The sequence below is a fragment of the Callithrix jacchus genome, chromosome 3 (genome assembly GCF_049354715.1).
Source record: "Callithrix jacchus isolate 240 chromosome 3, calJac240_pri, whole genome shotgun sequence".
Lineage (NCBI taxonomy): Eukaryota > Metazoa > Chordata > Mammalia > Primates > Cebidae > Callithrix > Callithrix jacchus.
Genome location: NC_133504.1, coordinates 94673970 through 94700878, shown reverse-complemented (window position 1 = coordinate 94700878; position 26909 = coordinate 94673970). Strand labels below are relative to the sequence as shown.

Genomic DNA, 26909 nt, shown 5'->3' with positions numbered 1-26909 from the left:
TACTACACACGGAGGCTATACGGTATAGCCTGTTGCTCCAGGCTACTAACCTGTACAGCATGTTACTGTGCTGAATACTGTAAGTAATTCTACACATAGCAACAGGACAGTGAAAGTACAGCATTATAATCTTATGGAACCACCATTATATATGCACTCTGTTGTGGACTGAAATGTTATATGGTATATGACTGTATATAAGAAGTTATAGATTCCAGGTAGCCATAGATTGCTTTGAAGTACAACCATTTCAGGTGATAAAGGATAACAAATACCTCCCCATCCGTACCCATTATAAGCAGTGGATTTATTGAGCCAATCAATAGTTAAATGGGGGCTATGAGGCCCCCAGAGCAGAAGCAGATGTAGAAAACTTGTCACAGCTTCTCCCTGATACTTGTTTTCTCTAACAAGTACAAGGAGCCGGTGATCTTCCTCAGGCAGGCAGGGTCTTGCCAGGGTTTAGAAAATAGCCAAGCTCTTGTACTTGGGTTTTCCTACTGTGATATTATTATATATATATCATTTTTCTTCTGTGATATTATATATATATTATATATTATATATATATTATATTATATATATATATAATTTTTCTTCTAGAGTTTGATATAGTTTGGCTCTGTCCCCACCCAAATCTCATCTTGAATTGTAGCTCCCACAATTCCTATGTGTTGTGGGAGGGACCCTATGGGAGGTAATTGAATCATAGAGGCGGGTCTTTCCCGAGCTGTTCTCATGATAGTGAATAAGTCTCCTGAGAGCTGATTGTTTTATAAAGAAGAGTTTCCCTGCATAAGTTTGCTCTTACCCACTGCCATGTAAGAAGCCCCTTTGCTCCTCCTTCACCTTCTGCCATGACTGTGAGGCCTTCCCAGCCATGTGGAACTGTGAATCCACTAAACCTCTTTTTCTTTATAAATTACCAGTCTCAGGTATGTCTTTATCAGCAGCATGAGAACAGAAAGAAACAAGTCCTAGCTCATAACTACCATAGTCTTTGTAACAGAATCTTGTTATAATGTTGAGGTGCTTTAGGACTCAAAAGCAGGTCTCAGTAACAATATCTCTCTTTGACTTCTTCCCTCCTTTTACCAGCCCAAGCCAGGACTCTAATCTGATTGTGGGTCAAAAGACACTTATTCAGCAGGAGTCCTGCCCCATAATTTGAAGCAGGGAATGCTTCACAGAGAGGTCGAGAAGCTGAATGGACAGGCCTTGCTGGGTTTCTCCACTCAGTCTAATGGTATTAGATTTTAACCGCTTTGTCCAATCACATTTCTACATGGTTATCAATCATGGCTATCCAATGAAGTCTCCCTATAATGCCCAAGAGGACAGAGTTCAAAGAACTTCCAAATAGCTGACCACATGAAGGTTGACAGAAAGGTGAACAAGTACTCATCCACATTCCTGGAGGGTGGCACACCCCCACCTCACAGGACAAAGTTCCTGTGCTCAGAATCCTTCTAGACTTCACCCCATGTATCTCTTCATATGCTGTTTATTTGAGCCTTTTAAAATATCCTTTCATAATACACTGGTCAAAATGTTTCCTTGAGTTCTGTGAGCCACTCTAGCAAATTAAACCCAAAGAGGGGGCCCCGGTCATGGGAACCCCAACTTGAAGCTGGTCAGTCAGAAGTTCTAGAGGCCCAGACTTGTGACTGGTGTCTAAAGGGGGAAGGCAGCTTTGTGGAACTGAGTTCTCAACCCATAGAATCTGATGCTATCTGCAGGCAGATAGTGTCAGACTTAAGCTGGAGGACACTCACATGGTGTCCACCACAAAAGTGATTGCTTGCTTGGTGTGTGGGGGAAATTTCCCATACCTTTGGTCACAGAAGTCTTCTGTGTTGATTGTTGTGGAGTGAGGGAATTAAAAAAGCACTTTGAGGCTGGGCATGGTGGCTCACACTTGTAATTCCAACACTTGAGAAACCAAAGAGGGCAGACTGCTTGAGACCAGGAGTTCAAGACCAGCCTGGGCAACATGGCAGAACCCTGTCTCTAGAAAAAAAAATACAAAAATGAGCCAGGCATAGTGGTGTGCAGCTATAGTACCAGATTGTCAGAAGGTTGAGGTGGGAAAAAGGCTTAAGCCTGTGGGGTGGAGGCTACAGTGAGCCATGATTGCACCACTGCACTCCAGCCTGGGAAACAGACCGAGACTATCTCAACAAAACAAAAAGCACTTTGAGTTTGAGTGTTTTTTTCCCCTACAGATCTATTCTTCCTGAGGAATTCAGGAATAATCTACATTGTTTAAAGGAATATTTACAAAAGTTGGGCTCTCCCATTTCTTGAATCAAATTCAGTTTCAGAAGTCCACAAGCTCATCCACAGACAGAAAGCAGAGTCAGTATCCAAGAGTTTCTGAACAACATCTCTTTGTCCACCTTTCCAGCATCCCAAAAGGATTTCCTCCCAATTCTACCCTTGATTCTCAAATGCTCTCTTATCTGGTTGCTGCTGATAAAGAGTTACGACAAAGAAACTGGATTAGAAATCCAGTCCTCTGTAAGAGTCATCCATCTGGCACTGATGAAAACATGTTTGGAATGAATTTCTTTTGATCTGCATTTACAGCCAGTTTAAGAGCCTCACCCCGCCTTTCTACTTTGTAGCCTTGCCTCATTTTTTACCCAAAACTATTCTTTGCATTATTAACAGAACTTTGTTTCAAGTCACCTCTAGTGAAGGCCAAAGACTCAATATTATTCCTTAATTTTTTTTGTAATGTACCAGAATAGATGGAATAATTCAAACTGCAGGTCCCATGCTAATCATCTCACCTGTTGCTAGTTGAACTGTTTCAATTGGTCACCTTTCCCATTTGGGATTCTGCCTCTACTACCTTTTCCCAAAGAGCTAAATAGGGCATAATAAAGATGTCCTTAAGAGACATCTTTATTTGTCCATAAAGGAGAATCAGACAAAGGAAAACGTTAACATATAACCAGGCCAAACATCTACCTGATTGAATCATCCGACACAGAAGAAGGGATGCTTAAGTTCATGCTTCTTTAGCCCCAGAATGTCCTCTTAAATAAATTCAAAATTCTATCCAGTAATTACAAGACACATGCCTTAGACTTATATATATGAATCTATCCCATTCTTAGCCTGCGGTTGCAACTTTGCACAGCACTGAACTCATAATTAGGCTACTCTTGAGGCTCATGGAAAGACTGCTAAGTGAGTTGGGTGGCCGTAGCTCATAGGTGGACTTTTTAAAAAATGACCTCTTTTGATTGTAATTCTGCCTGGGCTGATCTGACCCTTTCGGCTCTATGGTTTCTCAGTCCCTCTCCCTACAGTGCTGCTTTCTCTCAATCGCACAAAGAACACTGAAACACTTACCAAGAGAAGCCCAGGAAGGAGCTTGCCAGATGTCATTCAACTGCCAATAAAGTGCCCCCATGGTGTGCCCTTGCTGATCCACTATCTCACTGCGACTGCGGAGGTAGAATTCAGTTTCTGTTTTGACACATTGGGCCTGCATCACCTGATTCAGGAAAACATTCATACACAGGTGTTATTGTTTGAGGTAGACTGGCTAGCTTTGAGAAAATTACAGGGTTTAGTTTTGTTTTGGGTTTTTTTTAAACAATTTGAATAAATTAGAAAATGTAATTAGTATTAGGAATACATTATACTAGATCGGTCTGTAACTAGCCCCTTAGCGTTAGAGAAGCTGTTGTCTGTAACAGCAGGTTTGTGTGGGAGGCTTGGTGTTTAATTACTATAACAATGGGAAACAGGATGGTGTAAAAAATTCTTTGCTAATGATAATGTAGGCCATAAAGAAAAACAAAGACTATTATTCCAGAACAAATACTGTATGTAGTCTAAAACTAGGTTATCTTCGTTGACAAATTTTGCTAATATTTTCACAGCTATTTTTTTTGAGACGAGTCTCACTCTTGCTCAGGCTGGCATGCAATGGTGCAATCTCCACTTACTGCAACCTCTGCCTCTCAGGTTCAAGCAATTCTCCTGCCTCAGCTTCCACGCACCACTACGGCCCGGCTATTTTTTGTACTTTTAATAGAGATGGGGTTTCACCACGTTGGTGAGGTTGGTCTTGAACTCCTGACCTCGTGATCTGCCCGCCTCGGCCTCCCAAAGTGCTGGGATTACAGGTGTGAGCCACCGTGTCTGGCCTCACGGCTATTTTTTCAAGAAAAACTTTTCCTAGAAATAATTCTATATGAAAAATAACATTGTTATTACAAGTCTGATATCCAATCCCTAACACTTTTTTTCTGGTCAAACAGTTGTTTTGATGTCATGGTTTTTGATAAGGTAAGATTCTCACGAATGTAATTCTTTCGTTGTAGTAGAACAGATGGTAAATTGCAGCAATGAGACAAATGAATTTAGTTCTTGTTTAAGATAAACTAAAGAACTTCACACAGGACCCTTAATTACCATCATTATTGAAAAATCAGTCTCTTTTATTGCTGCTGTTACAGACACATGAATCACATGCTCTTAGCCTGGAGTTGTGCTGAGGAGGGGCTCATGAATGGGCCACTGAATAACACTGAGGAGAACCCAGAGAGATGGTCAAAGCAGCAAGGCTTTAGTCAGAGAACAAGATGGCCTTAGAGTAGGGCTTGGGTTTTCACAGAGGAAGAAAAAGAACAGTGCACATGACCACCAGAGGGCTAAGCCAAGATGCTTTCCCATAAAAGCAAAAAAGCTCGGAAGGCTTATGAGTAAGGAAGTCATAGATGAGAGTATGACTTACATGAGTCACAGCCATCATACTTCATAAAGGAAGCAAGAAGAAATTTTGGTCATTTGACAAATATTTAATAAGTACCTGCAGACTATGTTACATACAGGCACCCACCCAGCAAAAAATGATACAGCCCACCCTATGGAGCTTAGTTTGTGTAGAAGACAGGCCTTCATCAAAGAATCACACAAAGACATGTAAACATTAAACAGTAACAACGCTAAGTAGGAGAGGTGTGCAATGTTGTGGGCCCAATGGTGGGGTACCTGGGCAGAGATGTAGAGTGAGGATTGGCCTAAAACAAGAGGAATGGGAAAAAGAAAGAGGGAAGAACCTTACAGAGAGGACAACATTCCATGGGAGAAGGATGTCAGCTTGGAAGGCCAAGAGGGCGTGAGCACAGGAAGCCGGAAGCAATGGAAGAGAAGCTGGTGAGAATCACAGGGGCCAGAGCTTGGAAGGCCACATGTTGAAGGTGTTGGTGTGCATCCTGAAGGCAAATGGAAGTCAAGAAAAGCTTTTAAACTAAAGGGTGATGTGACCAGATTTGCACTTCCAAAAGATGACTGAGACTACTGAAGGAAAAAGGGATTGCAAGGGGGCTAGAGTGAATTCAGGTAGACCTTTTAGGCAAGAGATGGTATTAGCTATGAGCAGACAAAGAAATGCCTTCTCATTCAGAACATTCAGAAGCCAGACCACTAGGAACACAGCAACAGCAAAAGGAAAATGTTCTAAAGTAAGAATCTCACAAAGCGAGCAGCATTGGTGCCACCTCAAAATGACCATGGCCCCTATAAACATTTGAGTTTTCAGTCTCTAAACTCTATCAATTTCAGCATTATGTGCATGATATGTTTATTTCTATATATCCATTCAAACATTAATCTCCTCACTATAATTTACTTTTTCCTGGTTTAATAGATAAAACTTATTAGTCCCTTAGAATTTTCAAAATTTGAAAAATGTTTTAAATGCAAGTGGGATTCCCAACCCTCACTAGCAATGAAAAGAGCAATAAAGTGGCTCTATCTAGTAGCCTCTCTTACAGGAAATTAGCATGAAAGAGCATAACCAAGACTCTTGGGTGCTCCAGGCTCTGGAGCTCCACATACAGATGGTAGCATGCTAATAATATAGACCTGAATCTATCCAAACCAGAGGGTACCAGTCAAAATTAATGTATGACACCTTTGTTCATAAAAATGCAGAAGGCTACTGCCCACTATACTTCTTAAGGGATGTTGTACAATCCTAGTTCCCTGGAAAATCTCTAGAATTTCCCCTTCCCCTTTAAAAATTGTACCTAAATTTACACATCCATGCATCCTTTCCTAAAAAGGGCAATCTTTACACATAAGAGGGATAAATGCTTAGTCATTTTCTAGGTTACTCAGTCCACTGTTAGCAGACAAATGTATTTTAGTTTTAAAAATATGCCTATTTGGCTGACGCAGTGGTTCATGCCTGCAGTCCCAGCATTTTGGGAGGCAGAGGCGGCAGATCACAAGGTCAGGAGATTGAGACCATCCTGGCTAACATGATGAAATTCCATCTCTACCAAAAACACAAAAAATTAGCTGGGCATGGTGGCACGTGCCTGTAATCCCAGTTACTTGTGAGGCTGCTGAGGCAGGAGAATTGCTTGAACCCAGACAGCGGCAGCGGAGGCTGCAGTGATCCAAGATCGTGCCATTGCACTCCAGCCTGGTGACAGAGCAAGACTCTGTCTTAAAAAAAAAAAAAAAAAAAAAGCCTATTCTTTGCAGCTTGATTACACTTATGAAATTGGTCTCCTAGGAGAGGCAAATAAATGGTATGGTGAAAAGAAATTGGATCAAGATACCAAGATCTAAGTCCCAATTCCAGCATTGGCACTGGTGGTTGTTAGCTGTCTTCCAAAACCCATAAACCTTTCCTCCAGAGTGAGAGTTGTAGCTGGACTACATTTTCCAGAAACACACCCTCAACCCATGGGACTTGGAGTATCCATGTGACTTAGTTCTCTCAATATTTATATACTTTATTTACTTAAATTATCCTGACACTAAGAATCTTCCAATAAAGCTGTTTTTAAAACGAAGATATAATTCACATACCATAAAATTCATCCTTTTTAGAGGTTATAATTCATTGGTTTTTACCACAGTCATAGGCGGTGTAACTCTTTCCACTATCTAGTTCCAGCATATTTTCATCACCCCAAAAAGAAATACCATAGTGGGAAGGAGTCACTTCCCATTCTCCCCTCTCCCCAGCTTCTGGAAACCACTTAATCTACTTCCTCTGTTCTGGGATTTGCCTATTCTGGACTTTTCACATAAATGGAATGATAAAATATGTGGCTTTTGTGACTGGCTTCCTTTTTACTTCTGAATAATATTTTATTGTATGGATATGCTACATTTTGCTTGTCTACTCATCAGCTGAAAAATTATGTTATTTCCACTTTTTGGCTATTATGAAAAATGCTGCTATGAACCTCTGTGAAAAGGTTTTTGAGTGAACTTTTTTTTCCCATTTTTTTGAGTATATATACCTAAGAGTAAAATTGCTGGGTCATATGGTAACCTCTATGTCTAACTTTTTAAGGAATTAACAAACTTTACCACCATTTTACATTCCCAGCAGCAACATATAAGGGTTCCAATTACTCCACATCCTTGTCAATACTCATTATTTTCCTTTTTAAAAAAATTGTAGATATTGTAGTGGATATAACTGGGTATCTCACTGTAGTTTTTGATTTGCATTTCTCTAATAACTAATGATATTGAGCATCTTTACATGTGTTTACTGGTCATTTTCTTTAAAGAAGTGCTTATTCAAAGCCTTTGCCAATTTTTAAATTGAGTTGTCTTTTTCATTTTTGAGTTCTAAGAGTTCTTGATATATTCTGGATGCTAGATCCCTATCAGACATATGATTTGTAAATTTTTTCTCCCATTCTGGGGATTATCTTCATTTTCTTGATAGTGTCTTTTGCCATATGAAAGGGGTTATTTTTGTTTTCTGTTTTTGATGAAGTACGATTTGTCTATTTTTTTTTTTTTTTGGTTAATGTCTTTGATGTCAAATTCAAGAAACTGTTGCCTAACCAAAAGACATAAAATTTACACCTAAGTTTCCTTCTAAGAGTTTCATAGTTTTAGCTATTACATATAGATTCTTGATTCATTTTGAGTTAATTTTTGTGTATGGTATGAGGTAGGAGTCTGAATTTATTCTCTTGCATATGAATATCCAATTGTTCCAGCACCACTTGTCGAAAACATGATTCTTCCTCCCATTTTATTCTTTTTACCATTTGAAATGTAAATTAGTACAGCCATTATTCAAAACAGTATAGAGGTTCCCAAACTATTAAAAATAGATTTACCATATGATCCAGCAATTCCACTACTGGGTATATATCCGAAAAAAATGAAATCAGTATGTTGAAGAGCTGTGCTCCCATGTTCACTACAGCATTATTCACAACAGCCAAGATATGAAATCAACAAATGAGTAGATAAAGAAGATGTGGTACATATACATAATAGAATATGATCCAGCCTTAAAAATAAAGAAAATCCTGTCACTTGTGACAACATGGAAGAATCCGGAGGACATTATGTTAAGTGAAATAAGCCAGGCAGTAGTGAAGCTATCTGGTCCTAAATTTTTCCTTTTAGAAGAAGGATTTTTTTGCTTGTTTGTTTGTTGTTATTGTTGTTTTTACTAACTCACTCTCCATAGTTGTTATAGGGCTATTCAGATTTTCTATTTCTTCTTGATTCAGTTTTCATGGGTTGTTTCTCTAGGAATTCATCCATTTCATCTAAATTGCCTGCTTTGTTGCCATATAATTGTGTCTAGTATTCTCTTATCACCTTATTCATTTCAGTAAGGTGAGTAGTAATATTTCCCCTTTCATTCCTGATTTAGTAATTTGAGTACACTCTCTTTTTTCTTGGCCAGTCTAGTTAAAGGATTGTCAATTTTGTTGATCTATTTGAAGAACCAACTTTTGGCTTCATTGGTTTTCTCCAGTGTTCTAATGACGTCTTTATTTAATGTGCAAAATTTCTAATGTCTACTTTACTTAACTGCTGAAAATTACTGTTAACCATGTAACCAAACACCATTATTGCAACTGTGAAGGGATAAAATATTACAGTTTAAAAAGCAGAAACCCTGCTCCATTCATTACCCTGATTTCTTAGGCAAAATATTTAACTTTTCTGAGCTTCTGCTTCCTCATATATAAAATGGAAAGAGTGACACGGGTGTCTGGAGATAATGTGAGAATTAAATGCCAAGAATTACAAAGCACTTCATGATCCAGGACCAGGCATTCAGTAGGTACCCATAGAATGCTAAATATTTGCTTGATTGTTAAATTACATGATACCTATATAAACTCCTAATATATAATATACAATGTTAGTGGTCACTCTTTTTTTCCCCTCCTTTGCTCACTCTACTCTTATCTTAAAACTCAGTATGTCATTTTTTTAAATTACACTTAAATTTTTAATTTCAAAAGCTTTTTCACAGATCTTTTATTTAGCATTTTTAAAGTATTATTACTCTCTGATATATGTGTCATTGTTCAAGAATATATTTTAAAATTATTGTTTTGTAGTTAAGTATGTCAACAGTAAAAAAGTAACTAGTGGCCAGGTATGGAGGCTCACACCTGCAATTGCAGCACTTTGGGAGGCTGAGAAGGGCAGATCACTGAGGTCAGGAGTTCAAGACTATCCTGGCCAACATGGCAAAACTCCAGCCCTACTAAAATTAGCTGGGTGTTGTGGCACATGCCTGTTGTAGTCCCAGCTATTCCAGAGGCTTAGACAGGAGAATTGCTTGAACGCAGGAGGCGGAGGATCACGCCACTGCACTCCAGCCTGGGTGACAGGGCTAGACTCCATCTCAAAAATAAAAAAGTAAAAGCTAAAAATTACATTTTACAAATTTATGGCTAGTCCACCTGTAATAATATTCTCTGATATTCCCTCACTTAGGATGTCCCTATTGAGATCATTTTTTAAATTTAAATATAAGGATTCTCTAGATTATTATTAGAATGAGCAATTCAGTTTTGTTTTTGAGCCTGTCTTGTACCCAGTTTCACTAAATATATAATAGTTCTTTTTTGTGGAGACCTTAAAACCCTAAATTTGAACACATGTTCAATGATAATAAAGATGTAACAGAAACAAAGCAAAGCTCAGTATGGCCTGGATCTTCCATCGTGTCTTAGTGCTACTTACCAAACAGATAACTATTCCAGGGCAGCGGGTATCATCAAAACCTGCACCTACAGCATCACCTATCTTTTGTCGTTAGTTCTTACGATCGAGTTAGTTACAGCATGGGAAGATAAAATCAGCCCCTGAAGAAAATGAGTTTCTCAAGGACATCTCCAAGCCACCATTAGCTGTTCAGTAGATACGTGAAGAATAAACAAGAGCAGTAGAGAAGGCTGTAAGCTAAAGGCTTGGTAATTAATGTCCTTGGGCTGGCCTACTCTCCTAATAGCCAATAAGAGGGCATGCAGGTAGAGTAAGTCACCCAAAATTTAGTTTAGATGTGTTCATTTAGATAGTTGTCCTCAAATTAGAGAGTGAGTCCTGTGTAACACAGCTTAAGAGGGCATGCTTATGTATATGGGCTATTTGGAAAACAATGTAACAGGGCAAGAGGGGAGAGTAAAAGTTGAGGCAAAATTATCCTGGAATACTAGGAGAATTAATGAACACAGAAGCCCATATCTTTACGGCTGTAAGATAAAGAAAAGATAGGGAAGGATTCTAAATGTGAAGAAATTTACTGCACAGCTTTCTCAGCTAAGACTTTGCTGACAGTTGCAAATATTCCTTAATAATAAACTGTCTAGAAAGTTTATTAAGAACAAAGGCAAGCACTCTGTTCTTCAGAACAGTATGACAGACTATGAGAAAAACAGGGGTGGGAGTAGGAACGTAGAAAATGGAACAGAGAAGGGCTTTATTTCCAATCACAAATTAAAGAGGACTGTTCTGAAATCAAAGTAACAAGGAAAAACTCTAAAACCCTAACATTTTCTGTCTGTATTCCAGTCAAGAAAATCTGACACTGAAAACAAAACAAAATAATCGTAACCCTGATTTCTTTCATCACGGATCTCATCTAGTATGTTGGAAAAGGAGGAAAGTAGACACTAACAAGCCACAGGAGAACAAGTCCAATCTGAGCCAAAGCCTGGGAGGACACTAGTGCTAAACTCTCAGACAAAACCATCACCAACAAAAACTGGCAGCAAATAGCTCCACTTGTATCCCCAGTTCCTGACTATGGATCTTTAATGCTAATCAGTTCAAAAAAGACAAATTTTTTCTGTCAGTTCTTAGAATATAGTTTTGAGGAAAAGAATAAAGTTACAGTAATAAAACAGCTGGAGGGAGGAAATCCAGCATAAAAACAATAGCAGAAAATGTTTTTACACATACACACACACACACACAAATAATAATCAGCCTATTTTATATACCAAAATGCTTTAAAACAATATTATCTGTGAAAACTTAGATAAAATGCAACACTTTTCAAGGGACAGGTACCAGCATTGCCTTTAACCTTGTGTTCTGGTAAGTTCATGAATTACATACCACCCTGGCAAAACTTCCCTAACCTATAAGATTATGATAGAAACATTAAAATTCTCCTAATCATATCATCAACTTCTAAAAAGACTGTTCTTTCAGCTTACAGTTTCCTGCTTCGGCATCTATCATGGGGTTTGTGTCTTCATGTAGGAGAACACTGATGAAGGTGTGAGCATGAATTTGGATTAAAATTCATACATTTTTAGATACTAAGGCAGGAAAATTTAACTGTGATTATGTTTTTAAAAACTTCCTATCTATTTCAGATCAACTTTTTGATTGGGATTAGGCTTTTTCCTCCTCTCTAAGAACTTCAAACAAGTATGGCAAAAAAAATAAGCAGCGGCTTTAATGGAGTCTTAAGTGTGGTTACAGGTTCATGAACTAAAACAGGTGAATAAAAAAAGTAAAATGAAAACATTATCCAAAATTCAGTTTGGCAGTTTCTTAAAAAGATAAACATGAAATTGTTGTGTAACTCAGCAATTCCACTCATATATTTCTACCCTTTGAAAAGAAAATCTATGTCGACATGAAGATTTCTATATGAGTATTCCTAACAGCATTATTCATAATAGTCAAAAGTGGAAACAATCCAAATGTCCATCAACAGATGAATCTGATGAATAGATAAGCAAAATTGTATAATCATATAACTGAATACTATTTGGCAAGAAAAAGGAAATAAAGTACATTCTATAACATAAATGACTTCAAAAACTTTATGCTAGGTGAAAGAAGCCAGATGCAAAACATCATGTATTGTATAATTCCATTTATATGAAATGTTGAAAAAGGGGAAATCTATAGAAACAGAATATGGATTTATAATATGTTTCCTGCAGCTGGAGGTGGGAGTGTGAATGGGTACAAGGGATCTTTTTAGAATTATGGAAGTATTCCAAAATTGGACCATGGTGATGGTTGCACAACTCTATCAATATCACTTAACTGTACATTTAACATGTGAATTTTATGATATGCCCATCATACCTTGATAGAACTGTTTTTAAAATCCAGCAAGGTACATGCTGTAACATTCACAAATCTTTTGATATACGCATACATCCAGGTAACTACTACTCAGGTCAACATAGAAAACAAAGTTCTCATGTACCCCTTCCTAATCATTGCTCCCCACCATCCTCCACAAGAGCAGTGACAACTATTTTGTTGACTATCATCTTGATTGCTTTTTCTAATCTATACTTTCAAGATAAAGGAAATCAATACAGTTATGTATCCTTTTATGTCTGGTTTCTTTTATTCAACATAATATCTGTGAGACTCATCCAAGCTGATGCTGGTTATCAGTGGCTTATTCTTTTTTTATTGCTGTGGAGTATTCCACTGTATGAATGTACCATAATTTGCTTATAGATTCTCCTGTTAAAGGACATTTAGGCTGTTTGTACTTTGGAGCTATTGTGAATAATGCTGCTATGAACATTATTTTAGATGTCCATTGGTGGACATATTAACTCATTTTTCTTAGGTGCATAGCCAGGAGCAGAATGCTGATTCAAAAGGGAAGCAAACATTTAGCTTAGGTGGAAACTGCCATAACATTTTCCAAATGGTTAAACAAATTTAAACTCCTACTAACAACGTCTAAAATTTCCATCTGTTTCACTTCCTCAACAACAGTTGGTATTGTCAATCTTTTTAATTTTAGTCATTCTGCCAGGTGTACAGGGTATCCGGGTATGGCTTCAATTTTCATGTTCTTGATTTAAAATGAGATTGGGCATGTTTTCATACATTTATTGACCCTTTGGATATCTTCTTTGGTGAAATACCTGTTCAAGATTTTTATCCATTTTTAAATAGATTGTCTGGCTTTTTCTTATTGCTTTGTGGAAAGCAATAAAAATTGCTTTATTCTGAATACAAATCTTTTATCAAATATATGAATTAAAACTATTGGTCCCCAATCTGTGGCCTGCTTTTTCTCTCTCTTAATGGTGTTTTTAATACTTAATGGTGTCCATAATTTCAGTGGAGTATAATTTATCAATATTTTCTTTCTAGTTAGTGCTTTTTATGTTCTATATAAAAATTCTTATCTATCCCCAGATTATGAAGCTATTACATGTATTCTCAAAGCTTTATCATAGTACCTTTCACATTTGAGTCTTCAGTCATTGATCAAATGAAGTTTTTATAATTTATTCTTAATTTATTTTTTAGAGATGGGGATTTTGATATTTTGCCCAGACTAGTCTCAGACTCCTGGGCTCAATCAATCCTCCCACCTCAGCCTCCCAAGTAGTTGGGACTACAGGTGTGTGCCACCACGCCCAACAATCAAATTAAATTGTATATATGGAATCAAGTTGATTTCTTTTCCCACAAAAGTATCCATGTGTTACACACTACTTATTGATAAAATGATTCTTCTTATACTGAATTGTGGTGGCACCACAGTCATAAGTCATGTGTCCCTTACACAGGGATCTGTTTCTGGACTCTATTGTGTTTCATTGTTCTATTTTATCCTTGGGAAATGTCACTATCTTAATTATTTAACCTTTAGAGCAATCTGGAAGTAGGGAGTATTTTAATACACAATTTGTTTCAGAATTTTGTGAGCTGCTTTTGTAAAAGAAACAAATGCCAAAAATGAACTATTTCATATCCTATGTGTCATCATATATGTACTTCTAAGAAAATAAATTCCTTAACCAGTAGAATGAAAACCTGAATATTTTTCACCATATTAAGCCTAAAAAATCTACATAATCTCTTATGTTAACTGCAGGACCCTGTTCAACTCTAGAAAGAAAACAGCTTACCTGAGTAAGGTAGATGGTGTCTTTAAATGTACGTAATGGATCTGTGCTTTGGGGGAGTTTGAAATGAAGTCCAGCCTGATGAAGCATTTGTTTGTTACCATCTGCGTGATGTTGTCGATGAAGCGAAAACTTGCTATTGAAAGACCAGTCCTCTGTAGATGAGACCTTTCAAATAAAGAATAAGAATTGGAAATCTGAAAGTTGGCAGTAAAACTAGTTTTCTCTAAGTTCCTGACAACCCTGAAAGTACTCTACACACCGGAAAGAGCTCGAGGTTTTGTTCTGCAGCTCCAGCTTCATAAATGTTTTCCCATCCTACTTGTTGTAAGTGAAGGACTAGCTTTGTGGAAAGTGGAATCACAAAACCAGGATTTGGTCCATAATATCACCCTTTCTCCAACTAAGAAAGTTATATTTTGGTATTTCTCTTAAGACCCTTGTTTTATTAAAACATATTCTTGGTTTTTGAGACATTCATTATGTGTATTTTAAAATATCATTTCATCTACTTAGGTAAATATTTTATCTTGTATTCATTTGTCAAAACAATAATAGAATGCAATTGACATTCTCTTAAAACTGTCACAATTCTTAAATAGGAATAAAACACCTATTACACTATAATGGAATATTAGAGAGTAAATGCTTTAGCACTTACACTGCTCATTCATTTATCAGTGATTACTAAATGAAACTGACATACATATGTTTAATTTTTATATGGTTGAAGACGCAAACCAAATAACGCTACTTGTCTCCCCTAAAAATCAATCTTTTATTTACTTTTTTACTTTTATTCTTTAAAAAAATTTTTTTGAGTTTTCTCATTCTTTTTTTTTTAAGAGACCTTTAAGGCTACTATAAATCAACAATCTTTTTTTTTTTTTTAAGGCAGGTCCAACTTATAGGATCTTTATTTTATTCCTTTTATCCTAACTTACAGGATCTTTCTTTTACCATCAGCTCAAAGTAAAAATAAACATTTTTTTAACTCATATATGTTGGATTATATCTACCACACAAAAAAAAAAAGGCAGTAATTCTGGCTTCTGTGTCTGTAATTTAACGCACTGTTAGAACTTAAGAAATAAGACAATTGCTGGCTACATCTGAAAATATCCAGAGTTTGAATTCAAGTTACACAGACTTTGAAAAAACATACTCTGCCCCTCCACCCAAAAACCTGAAAACTAAAAAAGCTTAATCCCTGTTCATGAAGTGTGACTTCTCATTCCCAGTACTCAAGCAACACATAGGCCCGTTACTGTAAAAGGAAAAGGTTATTCTTCAGGAACTGATTCGTACCAAAATATAAGAAATGTACACTAGCTATACTAAATTTGGAAGTTTTTCCCAGTTATAGATGTTTTTCCAAAATGCCACCACCAGAATTATTTAGAGAATGCTTACTGTTCTTATTATATATTTAATAGAGATATTCACATTTACAATCATCTTGTACACATTTTAGATGCACATCCTTTATCAATAGTCTTCTTCCTATGCTTCCTCCTTTTCATTTATTTTATTTATAGTTGTTATTTTTTTTATTTATTTATTTATTTTAATATGCCCAGATAATTTTTTGTATTTTAGTAGAGATGGTGTTTCACTATGTTGGCCAGGATGATCTCAATCTCCTGACCTCATGATGCACCCACTGCGGCCTCCCAAAGTGTTGGGATTACAGGTGTGAGCCACCACACCAGGCCTATGTTTATTATTTTTAATTGACACAGTAAGTGTACACATTTATGGGGTACCATGTATACCAAGTATACCTTATACATTGCATATAATTTGACATATGTATACAATGTATTAGGATCAAATCAGGGTAATAAGTAAATTCATCACCTCAAACATTTATCATTTCTTTGTATTGGGAACATTCAAAATTCTCTCTTCTAGTTATTTGAAAATATACAATAAATTATTATTAACTATACTTACCCCAAAGTGCTATAGAACACTAGAATTTATTCTTCCCATCTAGCTATAATTTCATATTAACCAACCTCTCTCTGTTGCCGCTCCCCCACAACCCTTCCCACCCTCTAGTAATCACTATTCTACTCTACTTCTTCGAGCTCAACTTTTTTAGCTTTCACATAGATGTGTCCTTCCTCCTTTTCAAAGTCTGAAACATACCTTTGGGCCATGCAGCCTTCTCATTTGTAATAACTTGAATCTATCCCATGAACAGTAAACCTGACCTTTACTTATATGGGAAGCTTTCCACCTTCTTATAACTATGGTTTGAAAATCTTTAAACTTCCAGATATAATAATATTACCAGAAAGAACTGTAAAGGGCTAGGCAAAGTTTTAATTATGTTAAGAATATTAACTTCAAAAAAAAGAATATTAGCTTATTTAATACTCATAAAATCCTGGCCAGGTGCAGTGGTTCACACCCATAATCCACAAGGTGGGAGGATTGCTTGAGCCCAGGAGTTCAAGACCAGTCTGGACAAAATAGTGAGACCCCATCTCTACAAAAATAAAAATAAAAAATTGGCCCAGTATGGTGGCAGATTCCTGTAGTCCCAGCTAGTTGGAGGCTGAAGTGGGACGATTGTTTGAGGCCATGAGTATGAGGCTGCAGTGAGCCAGGATCAGGCCACTGCACTCCAGCCTGGGTGATATAGCTAGACCCTCTCTCAAAACAGAAAACAAAACAAACTCTAGTAGTAGATACTATTATCACCCCATTTTACAGATGTGAAACCAGGCACAGAAGGGTTAAATAACTTGTTCAGTACCCAAATCTAACTCAGTCTAGCTCCAGTCCCTAGTTCATTAAACTCAGAAGGATCGGAAGAAAATGAAATTTTCATACAAATCATATGGTTAAAATGGACTATACTAATGGTAATAAGAGTTTACATTTCATGGGCTCTCACTGTGTCAGGAACAGTGCTAAGTGCTTCCATGTATTAGTTAACTTAATCTTTACTCATGAACACATGTACACACGCGTATCTGCATGCAAACACACACACACACACACACACACACACACACACACACACGGTACTTGCTACCATTAACCCCAATTTACAGACGAGGAAACTGAAATTCAAAAAGATTAAATAATCTGTCCAAGATGATACAGATAATGAGTGGCAGATGTCATATTCAACTGGTTCTGTTTATTCCAAAGCCCAAACTTGTAATCAGTGTGCAATATTGATAATCGCATGTTGAGTATTTCATGAAAAAGTAATGCATTCCCAATTAAAAAGATATGTTTTAACAGATTTGTTGAATACATGAAAAAGCTTGTAAATAAAAGAGCCAAAGTTATGTGTAGTTATTCTTTTGGTTTCTTTTATTTTTCCAATCACCTATTCAAATTCTCAACTAAACAGGGTAGCTTAAAAAGAGATGATTAAATCAAGAGATAACAAATGAATCACAATGAGCCGCACTTATCTTCAACTTTTTCTATTTTAAAATATAGTGTTTATTATCTCTGAACATCACCAGGAATTTCACAAAAACATGGGATAAAATAATTCCATTATTTGAAGGAGCCAGTAGAAATTATTATAGATTTAAGGAAAAGGTTTAGCAATTTCTAATACTAATCTTACTAAAGCTTGATGGAAAGAAGCTCTGGAGACAGAGAGTAAGTCTGAACCCAGGTACTTATTGTTGAGAATGGGAAGGAAGGAATGAAGGAAGCAAGAATATTTACTGAATAATTGCTGTGTACCATGTACTCATTCTTTAATTTAACAGTAATCAACCCACTCTACTTTGACAGAGACCCAGGAGGACGTGAAAGCACTGCAGGGTGGGAGTTCTATCTGTGCCCTCTCACAGTGCTTTGATTTCCTCCTGGGTCTCCATCAAAGTGGAGTGGGTAATTTTGTCAAATTAAAGAATGATGAAATCTTATAGCCAGAATATATTTTTTTAAATTTCACAACTCAATAAAATAAAGACAAATAATTTTAAAATGACCAGGCCATGCATAGTGGCTCACTCCTGTAAGCCCAGTACATTGGAAGGCCGAGGCAGGCAGATCACTTGAGCTCAGGAGTTTCAGACCAGCCTTTATGATTTGATGAAACCCCATCTCTACAAAAAATACAAAAATTAGCTGAGTGGTGCATGCTTGTAGTCCCAGCTTCTTTCAGGGCTGAGGCAGGAGGACTGCTTAAGGCTGGGAGGTCGAGTCTGCAGTGAGCCATGATCACTCCACTGCACACCAGCCTGGGCTATGAAGCAAGATCCTGTCTCTATTAACATAAATAAATAAATAAATAAATAAATAGCTAAAGCATTTGAACAGACATTTCTCAAAGGAAGATATACAAATGGCCAGTAAGCAAATGAAAAACATGGTCAACATAATTCGCCATCAAGGATATGCAAATTTCCTGTAAATGTAAATTTCCAGGGAAATGTGAAGAAAAGAAAGAAAAAAATGTCAAGAATGTAGAGAAACTGGAACCCTAATACCTTGCTGGTAGAAATGCAAAATGGTACAGTCACTACAGAAAACAATTTGACAGCTCCTTAGAATGTTAAAAATAGAACTACCATATGACCCAGCAATTCCACTCCTAGATATATATTCAGTAGAATTGAAAACATATATTCACACAAAAGCATGCACACAAATGTTCCCAGCAGCATTATTCATAATAGCCAGACAGTGAAAATAACACAAATGTCCATCAATTGATAAATAAACAAAATGTAGTATATTCATGCAACAGAATGTTATTCAGCAATAAAAAAAGGAACATACTAATACATGGTCAACATGTATGAACCCTGAAAACATACTTAGTCATAGAATCAGCCTCAAAAGACCACACATCGTATTATTCCAATTACATGAAATATGAAGAACAGGGAAAAACTACAGACACAGAAAGTAGATTAGTAGTGCCTGAGACTGGGAAGGAGGGATAGAGAAAAATAGATAGTGGCTGCTAATGGGTTCAGGGTTTCTTTTGAGTTCTAAATTTAGATTGTTCTAAAATTAGATAGTGGTGCTGGCTACCCATCTCTGTGAATATACTGAAGACTATTAAATTGTACACATTAAATGAGTGCATAGTATGGCAAGTGAACTATATCTCAATAAAGCTATTTTAAGAAGAACACACACAATGCTGAAACTGAATCATTAGGAATGGAGAGAGTGAAAATCCATACAGAAAATAAAACACAACAGCAGGATGAAAAAAAAAAGGAGGAAAGGGATGAGGGAATGGAAGAGGAGGAGAAAGAGGAAAGAAAAGGTAAGATGATAATATTAGACAAAGGGTTTTTTTAATCACAATTGCCCCTCTTACTGTAGTGAAATATCCAGTCCATATATCTGTAAATGGTAAAACGGTTGCATGATATGATTTACAAGTAAGACTTATTGTAGCGAGTAAGAGTTATTTCCATGTGTGATAATAAGTCAGGCTTAAGCAACCACTGGCTCCCATTTAGTGCTTTCAGTGCTCCTGAAGGAACACAGTAAAAGCAATATAGAAAAGTAATCCCCAAAGTTTAAAAAAATTTATTTTCCTCCATAAACTTTAATTTAAATAAGATGTAGGTTTCATGTGATTTTCTGAACCAGTGATCAGAAAGAACACATGCCCACATCCCCAGAGCCTACTGTTCTGAAACATTAGAAAATCGAACAATGACTTACCTTTTCTAAGGTACTGAAGGATGGCCAGGACTGATACCCATATTCAGATGCAAATCGAGCTTTTGGGAAAACTTTCCAGTTCCAGCAATCACTGATATAGTCATAAAAATGTACATCACCAAAATAATTGCTATTAGGGTTTTGAGAGACCCAGCCTTCTGCAACAGTTTCAGCCCCATTTGTAGGACTGGATGTAATAAAAGGACGACTCTTGTCTCCCTGAGTTCAGAAATAAAATGAATTCAAAAATAATATATTCACCCTGTAAAGTACAAATCATTTACTTCTTTAAAAATACTAACAATTCCAAGAAATACCAGGTTAGCTGATAGAAAATAGGACCACTTACCTTCTTCCCCATTCAACAACCACCAGCACCTCTCTGTTCTTTGCCAATCCTTTATATCTTTTCATAAGTAACACTTAGCTCATCCCTCACAGCAGCTGTTCTTAATCTTTTCAATCACATTTTGCCTCCACTCTCATCCATCATGGGTGGTGTACAGTTTAGTCCAGAGTTTCTTGACCTTGGCACTACTGACATTTTAATCTGGATACGTTTTTGTTGGGATCAGCTTGTGGTTGGAGGATAAGGTGTCTTATGCATTGTAGAATATTTAGTAGCATCCCTGGCCTCTACCCACTAGAAGTCAGTACCCCTCCACCAATGTTGAAAAATGTCTACAGGCACTGCTAAATGTTCCATGGGGGCAAAATCACCACCACTTGAGAACCACAGGTCTAGCAGATAAGAACAGAAGCTACTGAGTCAGATGGACCTGAACTTGACTTTAAATCACAAATCTGAACCTTATTATTTTTGGACAGGTCTAAGCCTTAGTGGATTTATCTGTAAAATGAGGGTAATAACAGGACCTCCTTTACAGAGGTATTGTAAATAGTAAATAACTCATATGTGAAAGTGATGGCTAAGTGTCCACCAATTCATGCTCTTGTTTCTGTAATACAGAGCCATCCCTAGAAAGTGGCTTCCTAGCCTGTGTGGGACCTAGCCTCATTCTCATCCTCTTCCCCCATTTGCAGGTGAGGGAACAAGAGATGGTACAGCTGAAATAAGAAGTCTACCTCTCTGAAAGAAGAGCTGCCTGGAAATCAGGAGCAGTGCTTTCATGATGTCAGTGAGTAAGAAATAAACTTTTATTATATAAACCACTAAAATACTGTGGTTACTTGTTACAACATCTAGCATCTAAGTACATAACAGAGTGCCTAGCACACTGTGAGAACTCAAAATGTAGTTATTATCATCCCAGTAGATGAGACTACTTCCTATTTCACTGAGAATATTCATTCATTTAGCAAGTATTTGTCAAGCCTATTGTGTCTCCGGCATTTTTCAGCACTGCAGAGAAAGACAGCGAGAAAGAGAGACAGAGAGAGACAAAGAGAATCTATGACTCTGTAAAGTACTTTTACATTCAACCTCTTTTGAGCATTTCTTGTGTGCCAGGCATGCAGTTCTTTCTATGTGCTGGAGGTTCAGCAGACAGCCATGGTCACCCTCTTCGAAGAGTAGATTGCAATCTAATGCTAAAACCAGATGCTGAACAACTAATTATAAGTATGATGAATGTTTTGAAGGAAAAGTGCAAGGCTCTTTGGGAAGTAAAAACTTATTGCAGACGGCCTGTAAGGCTTCCCTGAGAATAGACTCTCAGAAAATAATTTTCTCAAAAAAAAAAAAAAAAGGAAAGAAAAGAAAATAATTTTCTCAACTTTTCACCATTAGATTTCACTTCTTCTTGGTATATCCATCCATATTTCATTTCTTATTTCTCTTCTATCATTAAAAAGAAATTCTTAACCCTTTCCTTTGCCAGCCACTCTGTGTTCTGGTCATCTTTCTATTTGGCTTTGGTACTAGAGCCAACAAACTATCTTCTACTCCTTTTTTTCTTAATCTCTCTCTACTGCCCTTTTCCCTTAGCTTCTTTAGGACTCCCCTTATCCTAATAAAAAGCCCCCTTGATCCCTTGCAGTCCACAAGATTTCTTTGCCATCCTCTCATTCCTAAACCCCTGACATTCAATTCCTGATCATTTCACGCCACTGAAATGTGTTTTTAAAAATTACCTATGAACTTCTACTTACCGAATAAAGCAATTCTTTCTCTCCACACTTATTCCCTCTCTGGTGTGCAATAAATGACCCTATTTACCACCTATTATTTCAGAAGCTCTCTCCATTCCTGGGTTGTTTGTTCACAATTCTTCCACATTGCAGTTTCCCCCAATTTCCTGATTCTCCCTTCTCCAGCTGCCCTCCCCATCCCCAGATGGACACTCTCCCTCTCTCTCTTTGGCTTCTCCTTGTTCTATACCCTGTCCTATGGCTTCCCCTTCCCCTCACACACAGGTTCTGATTACTCCTAGCCCAGACCTGCATACTTGACCTCATGTCATCACACACTTACATTCCTGATAACAGTTCCACATTTCCACCTGTGTGGTGTTACCAACATTGCAAATCCAACCTTTTAAAGCAGAATTCCTTATTCACTAATCCCAAACTTATCTGACTATGCTCCCTTTCTTGCTGAATGGTACCCAGATTGGCATCATCTTCAATTTCTCCCTCTCTTATCTCCCACATTCAGTCACTCTGAGTAGTAGCAACTCTACATTCAGATAGTTTTTTCCATCACCTCATTTCCAATTCCATACCACTGGACTCCACTACCTAAGACCTCCATTACCTTGAGGACTTATGACCGTAAAATAAATATATTACCTACACTCCAGGGAACTACTGAAAATTAAGTAAATAAATTATACAAAGTACCTATATAATTAATTCCATTATACAAATTGTCAAAAGACAGAAGGTTGCTCTATTGCCAGGCTGGAGTGCAGTAGCATGATCATAGCTCACTGCAGTCTCAACCTCCTGGGCTCAAAATGATCATCCTGCCTCAGCCTCCCAAGGAGCTAACTACAGGCACAAGCCACTATGCCCAGATAATTTTAAGAATTTTTTTGGAAACAGGGTCTGCCTATATCACCCAGGCTGATCTCAATCTCATGACCTCAAATGTTCCCCCTGCCTCAGCTCCCAAGTCACTGGGATTACAGGTGTAAGCCACCACATCCAGCTTTAATTTAATATATTAATATATAATAATATTAATTAATATAATAATTAACATAGTGATGCCTGGCATCTTAGTAACTTAGAGTTCTTAGTCATTATAACTAGTTTCCTTGCCTAGAACCTCTCATCTCCCTAACCTTTCCTAGTAAAGTTATCTTCCATAAACATGAGTCAGATAAAGTTCCTCCTCCCCCCCAAAATGTCCACCAGCTTTCCACAGTCTACTGAACAAGCTCAACTCCATAATATGATTTCAGGTCTCTCTATGATCTGCTTCCAGTCTTTCCTACCTTCCACTCTCCCACAGTAATCCAGGAGTCCCCAGCTCTTACGCACCAGGCACTGCTTGCTACTCATCAGACATACCACCTACGTTCACATCTTTTTACCTTTATTTACATTGTTTTCATGACCTAAGGTACTACTAGACAATGTTTTGCCTCAAAATTCTTCACGTGTAATGCCTGGATTGAACATAACCTTTTACTTGAAAGCCTTTTTGGATTCTTTCAGTTAAAATTAATGGTTTTTCCACATAGGGTTCCCAGCATTTTGAAACTACTGTTTTTATAGCACTTTTTTCACTGCTCAAGGTCTGATAATTTTTTTCATGTTTGACAGCAGAGTGTAAGCTCCACAAGAATAAAAGTGTCCCCGTAGCATTGGGAATGAGGCTTTTCTCTGCTAATAGGTACTCAGTAGATGTTGGGTGAATTTTAAAATATTAAAAAGTATGATGAAATTATACGTGATATTAAATTTTAAAAAATATTTTTACTACAATGGCTTTGAAGAACATTGGAAAAAAAGGCTCGTCAATTGGCCTTGATTGATCAAGCTTGACAGATGTCCCTTCATTCCTTGAGATTCTTGAGAAATCTGGTAAGCTAAGCCATGCAGTAAAATTACAAACAAGTCTCTACCTAAAAATCTCTGGCTTTGATGATGCACTATAATTTCCTTCCATTTATAAATCATTTATTCTTGATGTGTCATTATTTGTTGCAAATCTTACAGATGACATCTTTGTAAGCCATGACCTTTAACACTTAATACCATAAGGTGATCCAAGAGAAAGGCCACAAAAAGAAAGCATGTGCAGTAGGAAACCAATCATTATAGCCAATTTGTAGATGGATCGATTTATGTTGGAAATTAAAAATAGCAGTGATTATATAGCATTTAATACTGTTCATCTTCAAAAGAGTTTGTAAACATCAGTCATCACTCACAGCTCCTTTTAAGATAAATAAGTCCCTAAAGAGAAAGGCACATCTCCATTTCAGAGGTGACAAAGAAATGGCACAAAGAAGCCAGTTTTTTAAAGCTTAAGAATGTAGTGTTAAAATTAATGATCAAAATGTATAAGTATCTGAAGACCTACCTTGTTGAACAATACCAACAAGGATGATGATGATGATGATGATGATGACAGCTAGTCTTGATTAAAAGGTTACTATGGGAGAATGATCCAAGATGGCTGATCGCTAACATCTCAGGATTGCAGCTCCCAGTGAAAGCACAGAGAAGGAGAGGACGCCACACTTTCAGACAAATTTTTGTCACTCACAGAGCAGAAGATTCCCTGTGGAGGAGCCGCACGGGTGGCCAGAGCGACTCTTGTGGCCGGCGCAGTGGTTTTGCCGGCACCTCAGCTCGGCAGCTCTTGGTGCAAAGTAAACGGGACTGGTTCCCTTTCTGACCAACGTTTGGAGCTCCGGGAAGGCAGAGTCGCCTATTACGGACTCAAGAAGGAAGCCAGACTGGAGATTCCCAGGCAGAAAAGCACCATCAGTCTTAACGCCGCTGTTTTGGCCGGCGCACTGGATTGCTCATATTTTGGCCCTGGGAATTAACAACTTGGACATCCACTCAGAGACCTAATTTGAAAGTTGGTAATTACAAAGATGACAGGTGGATAAATTTACAATGATGGGAAGAAACCAGTGTAAAAAGGCTGAGAATACTCAAAATGAGAATGCCTCTCCCTCTAAAGAGGATCACAGTTCCTCATCAACAAGGGAACAAGGCTTGATGGAGAACAAGTGCATCCCATTAACAGAATCAGGCTTCACGGGCCTGGCGCGGTGGCTCAAGCCTGTAATCCCAGCACTTTGGGAGGCCAAGGCGGGTGGATCACAAGGTCAAGAAATCGAGACCATCCTGGTCAACATGGTGAAACCCCGTCTCTACTAAAAATACAAAAAATTGGCTGGGCATGGTGGCGCATGCCTGTAATCCCAGCTACTCAGGAGGCGGAGGCAGGAGAATTGCCTGAACCCAGGAGGCGGAGGTTGCGGTGAGCCAAAATTGCGCCGTTGCACTCCAGCCTGGGTAACAAAAGCGAAACTCTGTCTCAAAAAAAAAAAAAAAAAAAACAGAATCAGGCTTCAGATGGATAATAAGAAACTTCTGTCAGTTAAAAGAACATGTTGTAGCCCAATGTAAAAAAACTAAGAACTTTGAAAAAAGGTTTGATGAAATCCTAATGAGAATAGACAACTTAGAGAGGAATATAAGTGAATTAATGGAACTGAAGAATACAATACGGGAACTCCGAGAAGTATGGACGGTTTAAACACTCGAATTGTTCAAGCAGAAGAAAGGATATCAGAGGTCGATGTCCAACTTAATGAAATAAAACGAGAAGACAAGATTAGAGAAAAAAGGATAAAAAGGAATGAGCAAAGTCTCCAAGAAATGTGGGACTATGTGAAAAGACCAAATTTACGTTTGATAGGTGTACCTGAATGCGACGGAGAGAAAGAATCCAAGCTGGAAAATATTCTTCAGGATATTATTCAGGAAAATTTTCCTAACCTAGCAAATTGGGACAATATTCAACCCCAGGTAATACAGAGAATGCCACAAAGATATTCCTCAAGAAGAGCAACCCCAAGGCACATAATCGTTAGATTCACCAGGGTTGAAACGAAGGAGAAAATACTAAGGGCAGCTAGAGAAAAAGGTCAGGTTACCCACAAAGGGAAGCCTATCAGACTTACAGCAGATCTCTCAGCAGAAACTCTACAAGCCAGAAGAGAGTGGGGGCCAATATTCAACATCCTTAAAGAACAGAACTTTCAGCCCAGAATTTCATATCCAGCCAAACTAAGCTTCACAACTGAAGGAAAAATAAAATCTTTTGTAAACAAGCAAGTACTCAGAGATTTCAGTACCACCAGGCCTGCTTTACAAAAGCTCTGAAAGAAGCATTACACATAGACAGGAACAACCAGTATTAGCCTTTCTAAAAATATACCAAAAAGTAAAGAGCATCAACATAATGAAGAATTTACATCAACTAATGGATAAAACAGCCAGTTAACATCAAAGGGCAGTAATCCTAAATTTAAATTGACTAAATACCCCAATCAAAAGATACAGCCAAAACCCAACGGTATGCTACATCCAGACCCATTTCACATGCAAGGATACACAAAGACTCAAAACAAAGGGATGGAGAAATACTTACCAACCAAATGGAGAGCAAAAATAAATAAATAAAAAGCAGGAGTTGCAATTCTCGTATCTGATAAAATAGATTTTAAAGCAACAAAGATATAGTGGTAAAAGGATGAATGCAACAATAAGAGCTAACGATCCTAACACCCAGATACATAGAGACTTAGACTCAACGAGACGGAAAATTAATAAGGATATCCAGGACTCAAACTCAGACCCAGAACAAGTAAACTTAATAAATATTTATAGAGCTCTCCACTTTAAATACACAAAATATACATTCTTGTCAATACCACATCACACCTACTGATAGGTTTAAATGAAATATTGATTGGCCATTATTAATACCCATTTTTTTCGAATAAAGCAACATTTCCGTTCTCTCTCCCTCTTTTTCTTCCTCTTTCTTCCTCTTCTTCACTCCTTTTTTTTTCTTTCCTTCTCTCAAAAAAATAAATAAATAAATAAATAATAAAAGGTTACTGTGAA

At 37.4% G+C, this 26909-nt stretch overlaps 1 protein-coding gene across 2 annotated transcripts in view; it reads right to left on the bottom strand.

Annotated features, from left to right (window-relative positions):
• MANBA (mannosidase beta) overlaps positions 1–26909 on the bottom strand; it is a 123369-nt gene that overhangs the window by 5524 nt on the left and 90936 nt on the right. Inside the window, exons 12-14 of one of the 2 annotated variants that reach the window (XM_002745542.6) lie at positions 19845–20063; positions 14175–14339; positions 3364–3508 (exon numbers count right to left, since the gene is read on the bottom strand). In XM_002745542.6, coding sequence (XP_002745588.1) covers positions 3364–3508; positions 14175–14339; positions 19845–20063 — 529 coding nt within the window. The remainder of the gene's footprint in view (positions 1–3363; positions 3509–14174; positions 14340–19844; positions 20064–26909) is intronic. The other variant, XM_054253117.2, reaches the window with a different exon arrangement.